The sequence below is a fragment of the Onychostoma macrolepis genome, chromosome 09 (genome assembly GCF_012432095.1).
Source record: "Onychostoma macrolepis isolate SWU-2019 chromosome 09, ASM1243209v1, whole genome shotgun sequence".
In the NCBI taxonomy this organism is placed as follows: domain Eukaryota; kingdom Metazoa; phylum Chordata; class Actinopteri; order Cypriniformes; family Cyprinidae; genus Onychostoma; species Onychostoma macrolepis.
Window position 1 is genome coordinate 20,608,160 of NC_081163.1, and position 14,013 is coordinate 20,622,172.

Consider the following 14,013-nt stretch of genomic DNA (forward strand, 5'->3'; position numbering starts at 1 on the left):
TCATTCTAAATAGAAAAAAAGCAGCATCAACATACATACTACAAACCTATTACACTTCTATAATTATGTGAAATAGGTGAAACTTTGTCGGGTCCGAAAACCAGTCAGTATCTGGTGTGACCACCATTTGAGTTGATCAGGTTGTTGATTGTGGCCTGTGGAATGTTGGTCCACTCCTCTTCAATGGCTGTGCGAAGTTGCTGGATATTGGCAGGAACTGGAACACGCTGTTGCATACGCCGATCCAGAGCATCCCAAACATGCTCAATGGTGACATGTCCGGTGAGTATGCTGGCCATGCAAGAACTGGGATGTTTTCAGCTTCCAGGAATTGTGTACAGATCCTTGCATCTCTGTGCATTCAAAATGCCATCAATAAAATGCACCTGTGTTCGTTGTCCATAACATATGGCTGCCCATACCATAACCCCACCGCCACCATGGGCCACTCAATCCAGAACGTTGACATCAGCAAACCGCTCACCCACACGACGCCATACATGCTGTCTGCCATCTGCCCTGTACAGTGAAAACCGGGTTTCATCCGTGAAGAGAACACCTCTCCAAAGTGCCAGACGCCATCAAATGTGAGCATTTGCCCACTCAAGTCGGTTACGACGACAAACTGCAGTCAGGTCAAGACCCCGATGAGGACGACGAGCATGCAGATGAGCTTCCCTGAGACGGTTTCTGACAGTTTGTGCAGAAATTCTTTGGTTATGCAAACCAATTGTTACAGCAGCTGTCCGGGTGGCTGGTCTCAGACGATCTTGGAGGTGAAGATGCTGGATGTGGAGGTCCTGGGCTGGTGTGGTTACACGTGGTCTGTGGTTGTGAGGCCGGTTGGATGTACTGTCAAATTCTCTGAAATGCCTTTGGAGACGGTTTATGGTAGAAAAATGAACATTCAATTCACGGGCAACAGCTCTGGTGGACATTCCTGCAGTCAGCATGCCAATTGCACGCTCCCTCAAAACTTGCGACATCTGTGGCATTGTGCTGTGTGATAAAACTGCACATTTTAGAGTGGCCTTTTATTGTGGCCAGCCTAAGGCACACCTGTGCAATAATCATGCTGTCTAATCAGCATCTTGATATGCCACACCTGTGAGGTGGATGGAGTATCTCGGCAAAGGAGAAGTGCTCACTAATACAGATTTAGACAGATTTCTGAACAATATTTGAGAGAAATAGAAAATTTATCTTTTGTGTACATAGAAAAAGTCTTAGATCTTTGAGTTCAGCTCATGAAAAATGAGGGCAAAAACAAAAGTGTTGCGTTTATAATTATGTTCAGTGTATATCTTATCCTATAATAGATAAAAAATAAATAAATAAACACCTTTGTTAACAAAAAAAGTGCACAGTAACAAGAACTAGGACAAAACAAAGTAACATTAATGGTCAGCAGTTATTTAGTGTTTGGTCAAGCTCCTAAATTGGGTCATATTTCATCTTGACCACATATAATAATTTCTTCGGCATCTGAATGTAGCCAATGATGATGTTCGCTGAGATGAGTCTCTATTATGGACTCTACAGAGGTGTGATCTAAGTGCATTTCATGACTTGAATGTATATTGACAACTAGTATATGGGCAAGAATATGGGTGCCTACGCCCATATTGAGGATGTTTTAACCCATAATGTTTTAGTAACTGACATCTAGTTGAGGTCTTTGAACCGCAACCTTTAGACTGCCACATTCAATATCTGTAACATGCACAAACACCACGTGCTGCTGTAACCTTACTGTAGTAAAGAATGCAACTTTCACATGCATCTAACCGAAAGTAACGGTGCAAATCCATTTTTGACACTTAGCCTAAAAAAACTGTACGTTCCTAATTGAGCACACATTTCTAGTATTTACTTGAATTTCTCAGGCAGCCTAATATCTGAGTTGATGCGTAAGTGCTTGTCTATAGTGTGTAGTGCATCATTTGGAATGCATGCTTTACTCATTTGTCCTCAAGTCATATCAAGTATATAAGAGATGACTCGGGAGGTGAACGAATCAATTCTCTTTCCGGCTCTGACTGCATAGGTTAGTGTATGAGGCTGTCACGTGATGAACGAACGACTCAAACCCGATGACTCGGGAGGTGAACTAATCAATTCTCTTTCCGGCTCTGACTGCATATGTTCGTGTATGAGGCTGTCACGTGATGAACGAACGACTCAAACCCGAAGACTCGAAACAGGTGAACTAATTCCATTACAGAACCTATAGGATGTTGCGCATGCGCGACTGAACGAATCACTCCCTGAGACGACTCGTTCTTCCCGAGTCACATTAAAGATTCGTTCAAAAAGAACGAATCGTTCAAGAACGACCCATCACTAATGAGAGCGAGACGATCAGGAAAATAATCTGGATAATATTTTCAGCGGCTCTGCACCTCACACAAACCTACTGTTTTCCGCCAGAGATGACTGCGGCTGCAACGCATGATCATTTTGATTACTTTTGATATTTTTGCAATAAATAAATGATTGTAATTGCATTTATCTGTCTGATCGTGTTTTTCTTATACTGTACAGAAATAGCTATGTTTTGGTTTAGACGTAGGAGTGGGATTAGCGACTATAAAAACATTTTTAATGCTATATTGTTACTGTTGTGTTTCTCAAATAAAGAGACTGTCTTTTATCAAATGCTGTTAACATTTTTAATGACCGTTGTTGTTGCTATATCATCTCACAACCATCTCACAGCCCTCTAGTATCAATCATTTGTCCATTGTATGCTTTTAGCGGTACACTCTTTTTCTGGATTTGTGCTTTTCCTTTATTGACTTTATATCATTCATACTAATCAAATGCACTTTTGCTCCAGTATCCAATTTCATTGGAATCACTGACCCATTAATTTGTAATGGCACAATCCATTTATCAGAGGTTACAGCTTTCGCAGATTTTTCACTTTGCATCACAAAGGACTGATCAGCATTCACCACATTATCCATCACACGGCGTCTTCTCGCATGTTATTACACCAACAAAAAAACGTTTCATTTAAGTCAGACTCTTCCACTAGATGCACACTTCTTTTGTTTTGTTTTTTTCCTTTGTGAAACACTGTTTAGCAAAGTTATTTTTTCCTTTGCATTTCACGCATTGATTTCCATAAGCAGGACATTTCCTAGGTTGGTGGTGGGAACCACAACGCTTACAGTTAAAAGAGTTCATGTTTGCATCCTCTACATTCTTTAAGGATTGCCCTCGTTTCATTTTAACTGCACCAACAGGTACACTCTCATTTCCCGGACCTGCACATGTACTGAATGTCTTTATATGCTGCTGCGCCAGCTAACTTGCATGACAAATCTTTACTGCTTCATTCAAATACATTTCTGTCTCTCTGAGAAGTCTCTCTCTGACCTCTGCATCGTGAATCCCAAAAACAATTTGATCACGAATCATGGACGAATAAATCAGCAAAATTACATGTTTTGGATTTCAACTTTAAATCGGTCAGAAAACAGTCAAACACTTCGCCTTGTAGCTGAACTCTGGAACGGAAAACATACCTCTCATACGTCTCGTTCTTTTTAGGCGAACAATGTTCACCAAACTTCTGGAGAATCACTTCAAACTTTCCTTTGTCGTCCTCATTTGCAAAAACAAATGTATTGAAAACTTCAATTGCTTGTGGTCCCGCAACAGTAAGCAACAATGCAATCTTTCTTGCATCCGGCTTACTTTCCAGCCCAAGAGCTTGCATAACTGAAATTGCTATCAACATTCCCAAATAATTTCAGTCCCTCAGGTGGTTTCAAACTGCACTCCATTTTACTTTTTCTTGTCCAGACAACTCAGAGAATTCACTCCTGGTACCATGTTGTGTTTCTCATTCAAATCCTTCAATATTAAATTCACCGATTGGTTGACACTGTAACATTGTGCACTCTTTTGACCAATTCCAAATGCTCACATGCTTGATCTCCAAGCAGAGAATCATGACCTTCTGGTACAATGACAAACATCAAGTTGTGAATCCTATTTTTTACTTCCACTTTAAGTCTGCACACCTCTTTAGTATCAATCATTTGCCTGTGTTGTCACAGAACGAACAATCTGACTTGCCTGTGTTGCGGCGATCAAGTCGCGTTGTCAAGAAACCAGATAGATTAAATCTTTGATAGACTGAGACTTTTTTATGAAGTGTGAGGTTAAATTTGTTTCATTCTGTGTAATTTTCTGTTCAATCTTAAGGGACTGTGTGTTAGTTCTATGTCATCTAAAAAAAAAAGAAAAGAAAAAAAAAAGTTGATTAATGACGATTGATGATTGGGGTACTATTTATTATGTGATTGTTGTTGTGTTGACCCACTAGAGGGCTGTGAGATGATGATGTAGCAACAACTGTCATTAACAGCTTTTGATAAGAGACAGTCTCTTTATTTGAGAAACGCAACAGTTACTAAAATGGTTATTTTCCTGCATGTTTCGGTCAATTGCGTTTTATATCCTTTTATATTCGCTGTAAAATGGGTATGTTTAGGTTTGGGGGTAGGTTAAGGGGTCTAAAATCTAAATTGCTTATTAATAAAATGATAAAAATGCATATTGGCTGTAAAATAGGTAGGTTTTGGTTTGGGGGTAGGTTAAGGGGTCTAAAAATCTAAATCGCTTATTGTTAAAATGATAAAAATGCATTGATACGAATATCTTAATGATATAAAAGATACGTAAATATTTTTATGTTTTTTAGCTAAAAATACGTATTGATTTGTACGTTTTAAAGTTTTAAACGTTGAAATACATCTAAATTATACGTTTTAGCATAAATAAAAATGTACAGAAAGGTACGTTTTGTGCTTGTAAATGTTACGTATTAATACCTACGTATGAACATGAGACCAGGCTGTTATTTTTTATAACATGAGATTTTGGCCAAATGACAGAAAACAACTGAGTGCCCACATAGTTCCAATAAACTTTATAACCTGTAAGTCAAACCTTTATAACCTTGTAACTCCGCTTGAGCTTGATTTTGGCAAAATGTTAATAATATAATGACACATGCAAAGTGTCTGACCATATATAATGCCACAATATCAACTTTGACAAGTGTGTAATTATTATTAAAAAAAAAAAAAAACATTATTCCTTTCCTGAAATTGAAAGTTCTACTGCATAATATACAGGTGCATCTCAATAAATTAGAATGTGGTGGAAAAGTTCATTTATTTCAGTAATTCAACTCAAATTGTGAAACTTGTGTATTAAATAAATTCAATGCACACAGACTGAAGTAGTTTAAGTCTTTGGTTCTTTTAATTGTGATGAGTTTGGCTCACATTTAACAAAAGCCCACCAATTCACTATCTCAACAAATTAGAATATGGTGACATGCCAATCAGCTAATCAACTCAAAACACCTGCAAAGGTTTCCTGAGCCTTCAAAATGGTCTCTCAGTTTGGGTCACTAGGCCACACAATCATGGGGAAGACTGCTGATCTGACAGTTGTCCAGAAGCCAATCATTGACACCCTTCACAAGGAGGGTAAGCCACAAACATTCATTGCCAAAGAAGCTGGCTGTTCACAGAGTGCTGTATCCAAGCATGTTAACAGAAAGTTGAGTAGAAGGAAAAAGTGTGGAAGAAAAAGATGCACAATCAACCGAGAGAACCGCAGCCTTATGAGGATTGTCAAGCAAAATTCAAGATTCAAGAATTTGGGTGAACTTCACAAGGAATGGACTGAGGCTGGGGTCAAGGCATCAAGAGCCACCACACACAGACGTGTCAAGGAATTTGGCTACAGTTGTCGTATTCCTCTTATTAAACCACTCCTGAACCACAGACAACGTCAGAGGCGTCTTACCTGGGCTAAGGAGAAGAAGAACTGGACTGTTGCCCAGTGGTCCAAAGTCCTCTTTTCAGATGAGAGCAAGTTTTGTATTTCATTTGGAAACCAAGGTCCTAGAGTCTGGAGGAAGGGTGGAGAAGCTCATAGCCCAAGTAGCTTGAAGTCCAGTCTTAAGTTTCCACAGTCTGTGATGATTTGGGGTGCAATGCCATCTGCTGGTGTTGGTCCATTGTGTTTTTTGAAAACCAAAGTCACTGCACCCGTTTACCAAGAAATTTTGGAGCACTTCATGTTTCCTTCTGCTGACCAGCTTTTTAAAGATGCTGATTTCATTTTCCAGCAGGATTTGGCACCTGCCCACAATGCCAAAAGCACCAAAAGTTGGTTAAATGACCATGGTGTTGGTGTGCTTGACTGGCCAGCAAACTCACCAGACCTGAACCCCATAGAGAATCTATGGGGTATTGTCAAGAGGAAAATGAGAAACAAGAGACCAAAAAATGCAGATGAGCTGAAGGCCACTGTCAAAGAAACCTGGGCTTCCACACCACCTCAGCAGTGCCACAAACTGATCACCTCCATGCCACGCCGAATTGAGGCAGTAATTAAAGCAAAAGGAGCCCCTACCAAGTGTTGAGTACGTATACAATAAATGAACATACTTTCCAGAAGGCCAGCAATTCACTAAAAATGTTTTTTTTATTGGTCTTATGAAGTATTCTAATTTGTTGAGATAGTGAATTGGTGGGTTTTTGTTAAATATGAGCCAAAATCATCACAATTAAAAGAACCGAAGACTTAAACTACTTCAGTTTGTGTGCATTGAATTTATTTAATATACGAGTTTCACAATTTGAGTTGAATTACTGAAATAAATGAACTTTTCCATGACATTCTAATTTATTGTGATGCACCTGTATTTTTAACAAGCAGAATAATACAGCATCACGATACACACTATTAGCTATGACTTTTGGATATTAAAGTTTTAGAAGAACAAAATCATTCAACTTTAAAACTATTGGCTTTACATCAAATCAGCTGTCACTTGGCACAGTCGCACACTTGGCACAGCACTTAAGATGGTTTTGCCAAGAAATTAAGCTGCATAACATCTGAAATGTACCTGAATAATATACCTGTACAATAATTTCATCTGTTTTCCTCCAAGTGAAAGACTGTAGGCCTACATTTTAAATGTGTGTATCTGCCCAAAACTTTTTATTTTCAGCTAAATGTGTCATAATTAATGGATAGATCATTCTGGTACTTCAACATTTGGGTATTCTATATGTGTAATATATCTGTCCTTTGCATTTTTGTAAAATTATTTATTTGCTTATCCATTACTTGTGTCCAAATGGCCTAAAAATGCATGACCATGCCATTAGCAGTGCTGCATGTTGGACAGTTCAGGTGATGCTGTGCTCTAAAACATCATCTCAGTGCCAGGCTCACGACAGGCTCTCAGATGCTAATGATGTACATGAGGGTTATTTGAAAATGTAATGTGAATACCTTGAGCTTCCATGTATCATGTTCACAGGGGTCACACAGGTGAAGAGAAGGTGCAAATGTTTAATGTAACACATACATTCCCAAAGTCCTACATCACAAATGCATCACAGACTCAGAAAGGAGAGAAATAGGAAAAATGAATAGCAAACAAAAAATGAAATGACTTGACATTCGGTTTTCATAAATGTAAAAGTCAAAGCAATAAGTTTTTGCTAAGAGTTTACTCAGGATGTACTGTACAAACAAACATATCAAAAGATTAAAAGAAAACCACTGGGAATTTCAATATAAGGATAGATAAATTAAGCATAAACAATAAAATTTTTGATAATATGTAGGTTGAAATCAACGTTGTTCAGAGGAAAAAATATTAATTAGCTTCTACTTAGTGCATCCTTAATTTATATTCTGGTCTTGGTCAAGACCCAGTGGAGTGTGTCTCAGTGCTCTGATAAGAATCTCATGAACACCACACTTCAGCCTTTTCAGATAATTTGCTCACGAACTCCAGCTTTTGCCTGGAGAGAGTGGACACAGAGTTGCTCGACAGAAAGCTAATCTGTCATCATGTCAACCACACAGAAACTCCCGCTAATGAAGTGTCTGTCCTTTCAGAAAGACCCTACACCAGTCAAGTCGATTTAGCCATTGAAAATGAAGTAAATCCTTCGCTACAAGATTTTCCTGCAAGATATAAACCAGTCTTGCAATGCCACACATCAAAGTGAATGATGCGTTTTCTTAGTGTGTTCTGGAATAAAAAAAAACACCACTGGCTGAAATGAAATGGCTCTTTCTTTCATCTTATGGTGCATGACTTCCATAAGAAAGAAAAATCACAAATGAGATCCCTTTAATGTTTTCCATTGTTTCTCCAACAGCTATGAGATTAAACAAAGAGACAAACAACAAAGAACAAACAAAGAAAATATTATCTAAAACTGCACTCAGAATTGTCTGTGATCAAAAGTCCGAAAGAAATTCAGAGAGCAGTCAGAGTTTTTGTCATGGGTTTGATTCCCAGGGAAGGCAAGAACTGATCAAATGTGAACTTTAAATGCAATATAAATCACTTTCCAGTTTTTTCAAAATGCTTACACAGTTTTTGAAACTATGGCTCCATTTCTCAAAACTCTACACACAAAACAACAAACAAAACGTCACACACATCTTGCAAAAGCAAAAACTGTTATAACTCTTCTAAAAAGGGTATTTTTGCATAATAACTCTACACACAAACATAAAATAATTAGCCACATACACACCACACCAAACTAAACACAGATGTGAAAAATATAAAACACTACTCTCGTGTGTCTTTTGCTTGTTCAGAGTGCAGTGAAGAACAGGAGTTTGTCATAGCACTCGAACATGCATGCATATGCACAAACACTGTTTACAGTATGTATAACTGAAGAATTTTACACAGTTATACAACAGAACTTAATCAATACTCAACTGACTTGAGCTGTAGAATGACACTATGCTGCTTTACAACAGAATGTGAATTTGATACTATTGTGAAGCTGATGTGAAACAATCTATATTGAATAAAGCACTTTAGAAATAAAGTTGACTTTCTGACTTGACTTGTTTGCATGTTCAGATAGATGCCAAATGAAGTATGGAGACTGATGGTCATCTGACTTATACTTATGCACTGTTGAATGCATCAATACTCCACACCCTCTTAATCATCTAATCAACCAGTGGAACATAATATTGCTCATTATTATATTTTATTAAGGGCAAATCTATTTGCTGTTAACTATTTTAACTGTAACAGATATTTGATTTAGTTATTATTTTATTACATTCTAAAAATGCTGGGTTAAATACAACCCAGCGCTGGGTAAAATATGGATGAACCCAGCGATTGGGTTGTTTAGACCCAACGGTTAGGTTACTGCCCAGAAGGTTGGGTTAAACATTTAACCCAATTGTTGGTTGAAAACAACCCAGTATGTGTTCTGTCCAATATTTACCCACCACTGGGTTGTATTTAACCCAGAATTTTTTTAGAGGGTAGGCCTACTATTATTATCTCTATTTTAAATAAAAATCATAAATTAGAAGAAAAAAAAAAAATAGAATATGTCAGTTGTAAGCATTTATGCTCAAACCGTTTTATTTTTTCCTTTATTATTATTTTTGTTTGTTTTTGTTGTTTTTGTTTGTTTTTTACTATTTTGCTTATAGTTTACAATTGATTTACTTTACTATTTTGCTTATAGTTTGCTTATGGTTGTAATAATGGATGCTTCTGGCATTTTTTCCTTTCTTTTTAAAGTCATCTTTTCTCCAGGTATTGGGAACAATTTGTCTAAGTAGGCTACTGTCAGATCAGGTAGTTCTAGATGCCAGATCGTGGAATGGGAATAACAGTTGTCAAGACGTTGGGTTCAGTATGTTCTCAGTAATCAGATTTTAGATTGCTGGAGTAATTTCACTGGTTCGTTCAGAACTTATAAAATGACATTTGATGGGAAAACGGCAACCACAAGGATATATATTAATTCCCCCCCCCCCCCTATGTTTTATTATGAGTATGGGGTTTTGAAAATACTGGTAGGGTATTTTTTAAAACTTAATACTGCTCGCCATCTAGTGGTAAAACAAGATTACTGACTGGTGCGCAGCAAATATTACTGCAAATGTATTGTCGGTCTGTTTGTTTTTGACCAATGCATGTTTAGTATTTTCATCTAATGGAAAGATCAACAGGACATGAGATCTTATTCAGGTTACATTGCTCCTACAGAGGTTTACATTTACTTGGCATTAGAATGATTTCTGAGGCTCATGTGACACTCAAGACTGGAGTATAGCTACTGAAAATTCAGCTTTGCCATCAGAAATTAATTACATTTTAAAATATACGCCAATAGAATATTTCACAATACTACTAATTTTACTGTATTTTTGAACATTTCACAATTTATTTTTGAAATGCATCCTTAGTGAAGACTTCTTTAAAAAACATTTTCAAAAATTTACAAACCCCAGACTTTTAAACAATGGTGAATGACAGTTTGCACTTATGCTGAGCACTCAAACACAAGCACTAATTTTACAAGAGACTCTGCGGGAGAATCTTTGCCTGGATGAGCACACTGATTTCACACAATAAACAGTAAGGTTTAAGACCTTCTGGCTATTTTTTGGCCTCGTATTTCCTCATACCTTAGGGTGTGTTTAAGAACTTCCCGGTTTAATCTATAAAACATAAATAAATGGGTGCTTTAACAGTGCATTTGCTCACGTGTACCTGATTTTTTACAAACAAACATAATGTTAGCTGCAGACTGAAACTGTTAGCTGCAGTCATCTCTGATCTCAACTGGTGACTTTTGATTCAGATTAAATCATTTTTCCACACAAGCATTGCACATATTTGTCACAGCAAGTGACATGCATGAAGGTGGGTCTGCATGAAACAATTTTGAGAACTGCATCTTTATGAGTGCCAAATGAATAATCACATAAGCCTTCCACTCCCAGTGTACTGTGTGGGCTATAAAGACCTCTAATTTCTCTTGAAAGTGTTTGAGGAAATGTGAGTATATTAGGAAGTTACAGGAAATGTTAAATAGTAACTCAGGGCATAAAGCTCACTTCTGTGATGAAGAAGCTGACTCACTCCACATACGTATGTTTCTAGGGAGTGAAGGCAGACAATACAAAAACACAGTTGACACTTGATAAGACAACCACACGTCTCTGAATGTCTGGTGATGACTGAGTGGATCCCCGATGCTGCATCCATACACACTTAAAGACTGAAAACTATCCTGAGGGTAAAGTAAGCAATCAACAACACTTGGTGAGTTAAAATTCATTTAAAGTATCTTATGTTGAAACCTATTGAAATGTGTATGTTAATGACTGAGACTTATAAAAAAGAAAAGAACCATCATAGGCTATATCACTGATTTATTTGTATGCTACCATGATATCATGGTTAAATATGGCTCTAGATTTATTTGGTATCATTGAAAAAAAATCAAGGTTTTTTTTTTTTTTTTTTGTACAAATACAGCCACAGTTTATTGTCTTTCTGTTCTGCACTAATTTCTGCTAATAGCCTGTTTCAATCATGACCGAATCTCTATTTTAGAACAAATATTGTAAGAGACAGAATCGTTATCACTTATACAGTACTGCTTCATATTTTTTATCAGTGTCATATTTTTCACTGACGTGTATTTTTTTCTGTCTTTACGGAATTCATATTCCAATAAAGGCCACTTGTGGCCATTAAGCGGCATTTTTAGCCGACATTCATTCACTTGTACTGATCATACTTTTCATTTATTATTTCATTTATTAGTTATACTTTTTGAAGTGTGTGATTTGTGTCTTCACGAATTAAAAAATGCACATTTTGAGCACTGAACAATATGTCATTCCTTGTTGTTGGTTCAGTTCGTCATATTGATTGAGTAAATGATTCAATGATTCATTCACAACACACAAAAGGCACCTCATTGCCATTAACATGCAGAAGGTGCCACTGAACAAATCAGTGAAAAATCTTCTTTTTTTTTTTTTTTGAAGTGCTGTGTGAATAATCGTTAATTATCCAAAACATTATATATCAAACTATGTTACTATCTGATACCGTCAATGCATCAATGTACCATGAAAACTGCACAGTGTGTTTTTAAGTTTATGTTTTATGTTCTGTATTTTTAAATTATATACTTAGATATACTGTGATATAAGGCTACCTTTATTCATTAAATAAACAAGATAAATTTACCTTTCCAGTCTAAAAAGAGAAAGCAAGAGAAAACAATGGTGAGTCTGGAAACGAATTCAACCGACTGTCTTCCAATTGATGACTACATAAAGACTTATTATCTGCCAGTGATGTACAGCATCATTTCTGTAGTTGGACTTGTGGGAAACTTCCTGGTGATCATCATTTACCTGGCAAAACTCAGGCCTTGGAAGAGCAGCAGCATTATAATAGTGAACCTAGCAGTAGCTGATCTGCTGTATGCGTTGAGTTTACCTGTGCTGGTCAAGTTTTATGTTACCAGAAACTGGACCCTGGGAGAGATAATGTGCCGTTTCATCCGCTTCTGCTTTCACTACAACCTCTACGGCAGTATCCTCTTCCTAACCTGCCTCAGCATCTTCCGTTACGTCGCAGTGGTGCACCCGCTGAAGGCTGCTGAGATCCGGAGGAAAAGATGGGCCATCCTGGCTTGTCTGGCAGTCTGGGCCATTTCCTTGGTGGAGATCGGCCCGATGCTGGGGATGATTACTGTACAGCAGAAGGACAACATGACAAAATGCCTAGACTTCGCCAGTAATGATCCACAGGTGGTGTGGTGGTACAGTTGGATACTCACAGTGTTTGGATATGTGTTGCCATTGCTGGTGGTGTGCTGGAGCTACACTCACATTGCAGGCTCTCTGGGCAGCAGCATATCCAGAAACAGGCCAAGTCGTTCCCGAGTTCGCATGCTGTCCATTCTGATTCTGGTCGTGTTTGTGCTGTGCTTCTTCCCATACCATATCATGCGTTTACTGAGGGTGGATAGCCTGCGCAGACCTGGCGTGTCATGCATGCAGAGGAGAGCCATCCATGCAGCATACATATTGTCACGACCCCTGGCTGGCCTCAACACTTTCTTCAACCTAGCACTGTATACACTGGCAGGAGACAAGTTTCAGCAGGCTTTTTGGAGCTTTGTGCACAGGAAGGAGAGCACAAGCAGCACTATATCTGTAATCCACTCTCCAAACAACATGCCAAAGACCTGAGGATCTGATGTAAAGTGTGTGCATACTGCATATGTACTGTTTATAGACACTATAAAGACATTTGGGGTTGGTAAGATTTTTTGAATGGATTTTGAATGAAGCCTCTTATGCTCACCAAGGCTGCATTTATTTGATAAAAATATATATTAAAAAAAGGAATATTGTGCAATTTTTTAACTTTTTGTTAGTTTCTTTGAATATATTTTAAAATGTAATTTATTCCCTTCATGGCAAAGCTGAATTCCAGTCACAGGATGTTTTAATAATACCTTTAATATGCTTATTTTGAAACATTATTCTAATTACCAGTGGTGAAGACACATGTTCTAGTTTGTATTTGTGTGAAAACAATGATAGATTTTTTTTTTCAAGATTACATGATGAATAGAAAGTCCAAAAGAACAACATTTATTTTAAAACTAAATGTTATAACGATAATGATATAATGATGTTTGTAACATTATAAATGTCTTTACTGTCACTTTTAATCAATTTAATGCATCCTTGCTGGGGAAAAAAAGGCTTAATTTTTTTTTTAAGAAAAATCTTAATGACCCCAAACTTTGAACAGTTGTGTATATATGTATATTAATACTGGTGTCATTTTACGGACTTGTACAAAATGTAAAATAGTGGGTAATAGCATTTTAACTACTGTATTCTGTATTACTGCTGCTTTGTTCTGTACTGTGAACATTATAAAAACTTAACATTATAAAATTTAAATTGTAAATAATATTAATTATATATATATGTGTGTGTGTGTGTGTGTGTGTGTGTGTGTGTGTGTGTTTAAAGTTACAAAAAACTATATGGATGTTTTATTTGAAACATTTCATCTCAAAATTATTCCGGGTCATTTGGGTCAGATGCTTTTGTATTCATTTCAAAAGTTTCTCC

At 37.2% G+C, this 14,013-nt stretch overlaps 1 protein-coding gene across 1 annotated transcript; it reads left to right on the forward strand.

Annotated features, from left to right (window-relative positions):
• The first annotated feature begins 11,057 nt into the window (after positions 1-11,057).
• Positions 11,058-13,839, forward strand: LOC131547346 (2-oxoglutarate receptor 1). Its single transcript, XM_058787855.1, has 2 exons — positions 11,058-11,161; positions 12,109-13,839. Exon 2 carries the CDS (start codon positions 12,136-12,138, stop codon positions 13,111-13,113), a length of 978 nt encoding a protein of 325 aa, XP_058643838.1. The 5' UTR covers positions 11,058-11,161; positions 12,109-12,135; the 3' UTR covers positions 13,114-13,839.
• Positions 13,840-14,013: the final 174 nt, after the last annotated feature.

Bases quoted from the DNA above. Each gene is read 5' to 3' on its own strand.
- LOC131547346 (XM_058787855.1), top strand. From the start codon at position 12,136: ATGGTGAGTCTGGAAACGAATTCAACCGACTGTCTTCCAATTGATGAC.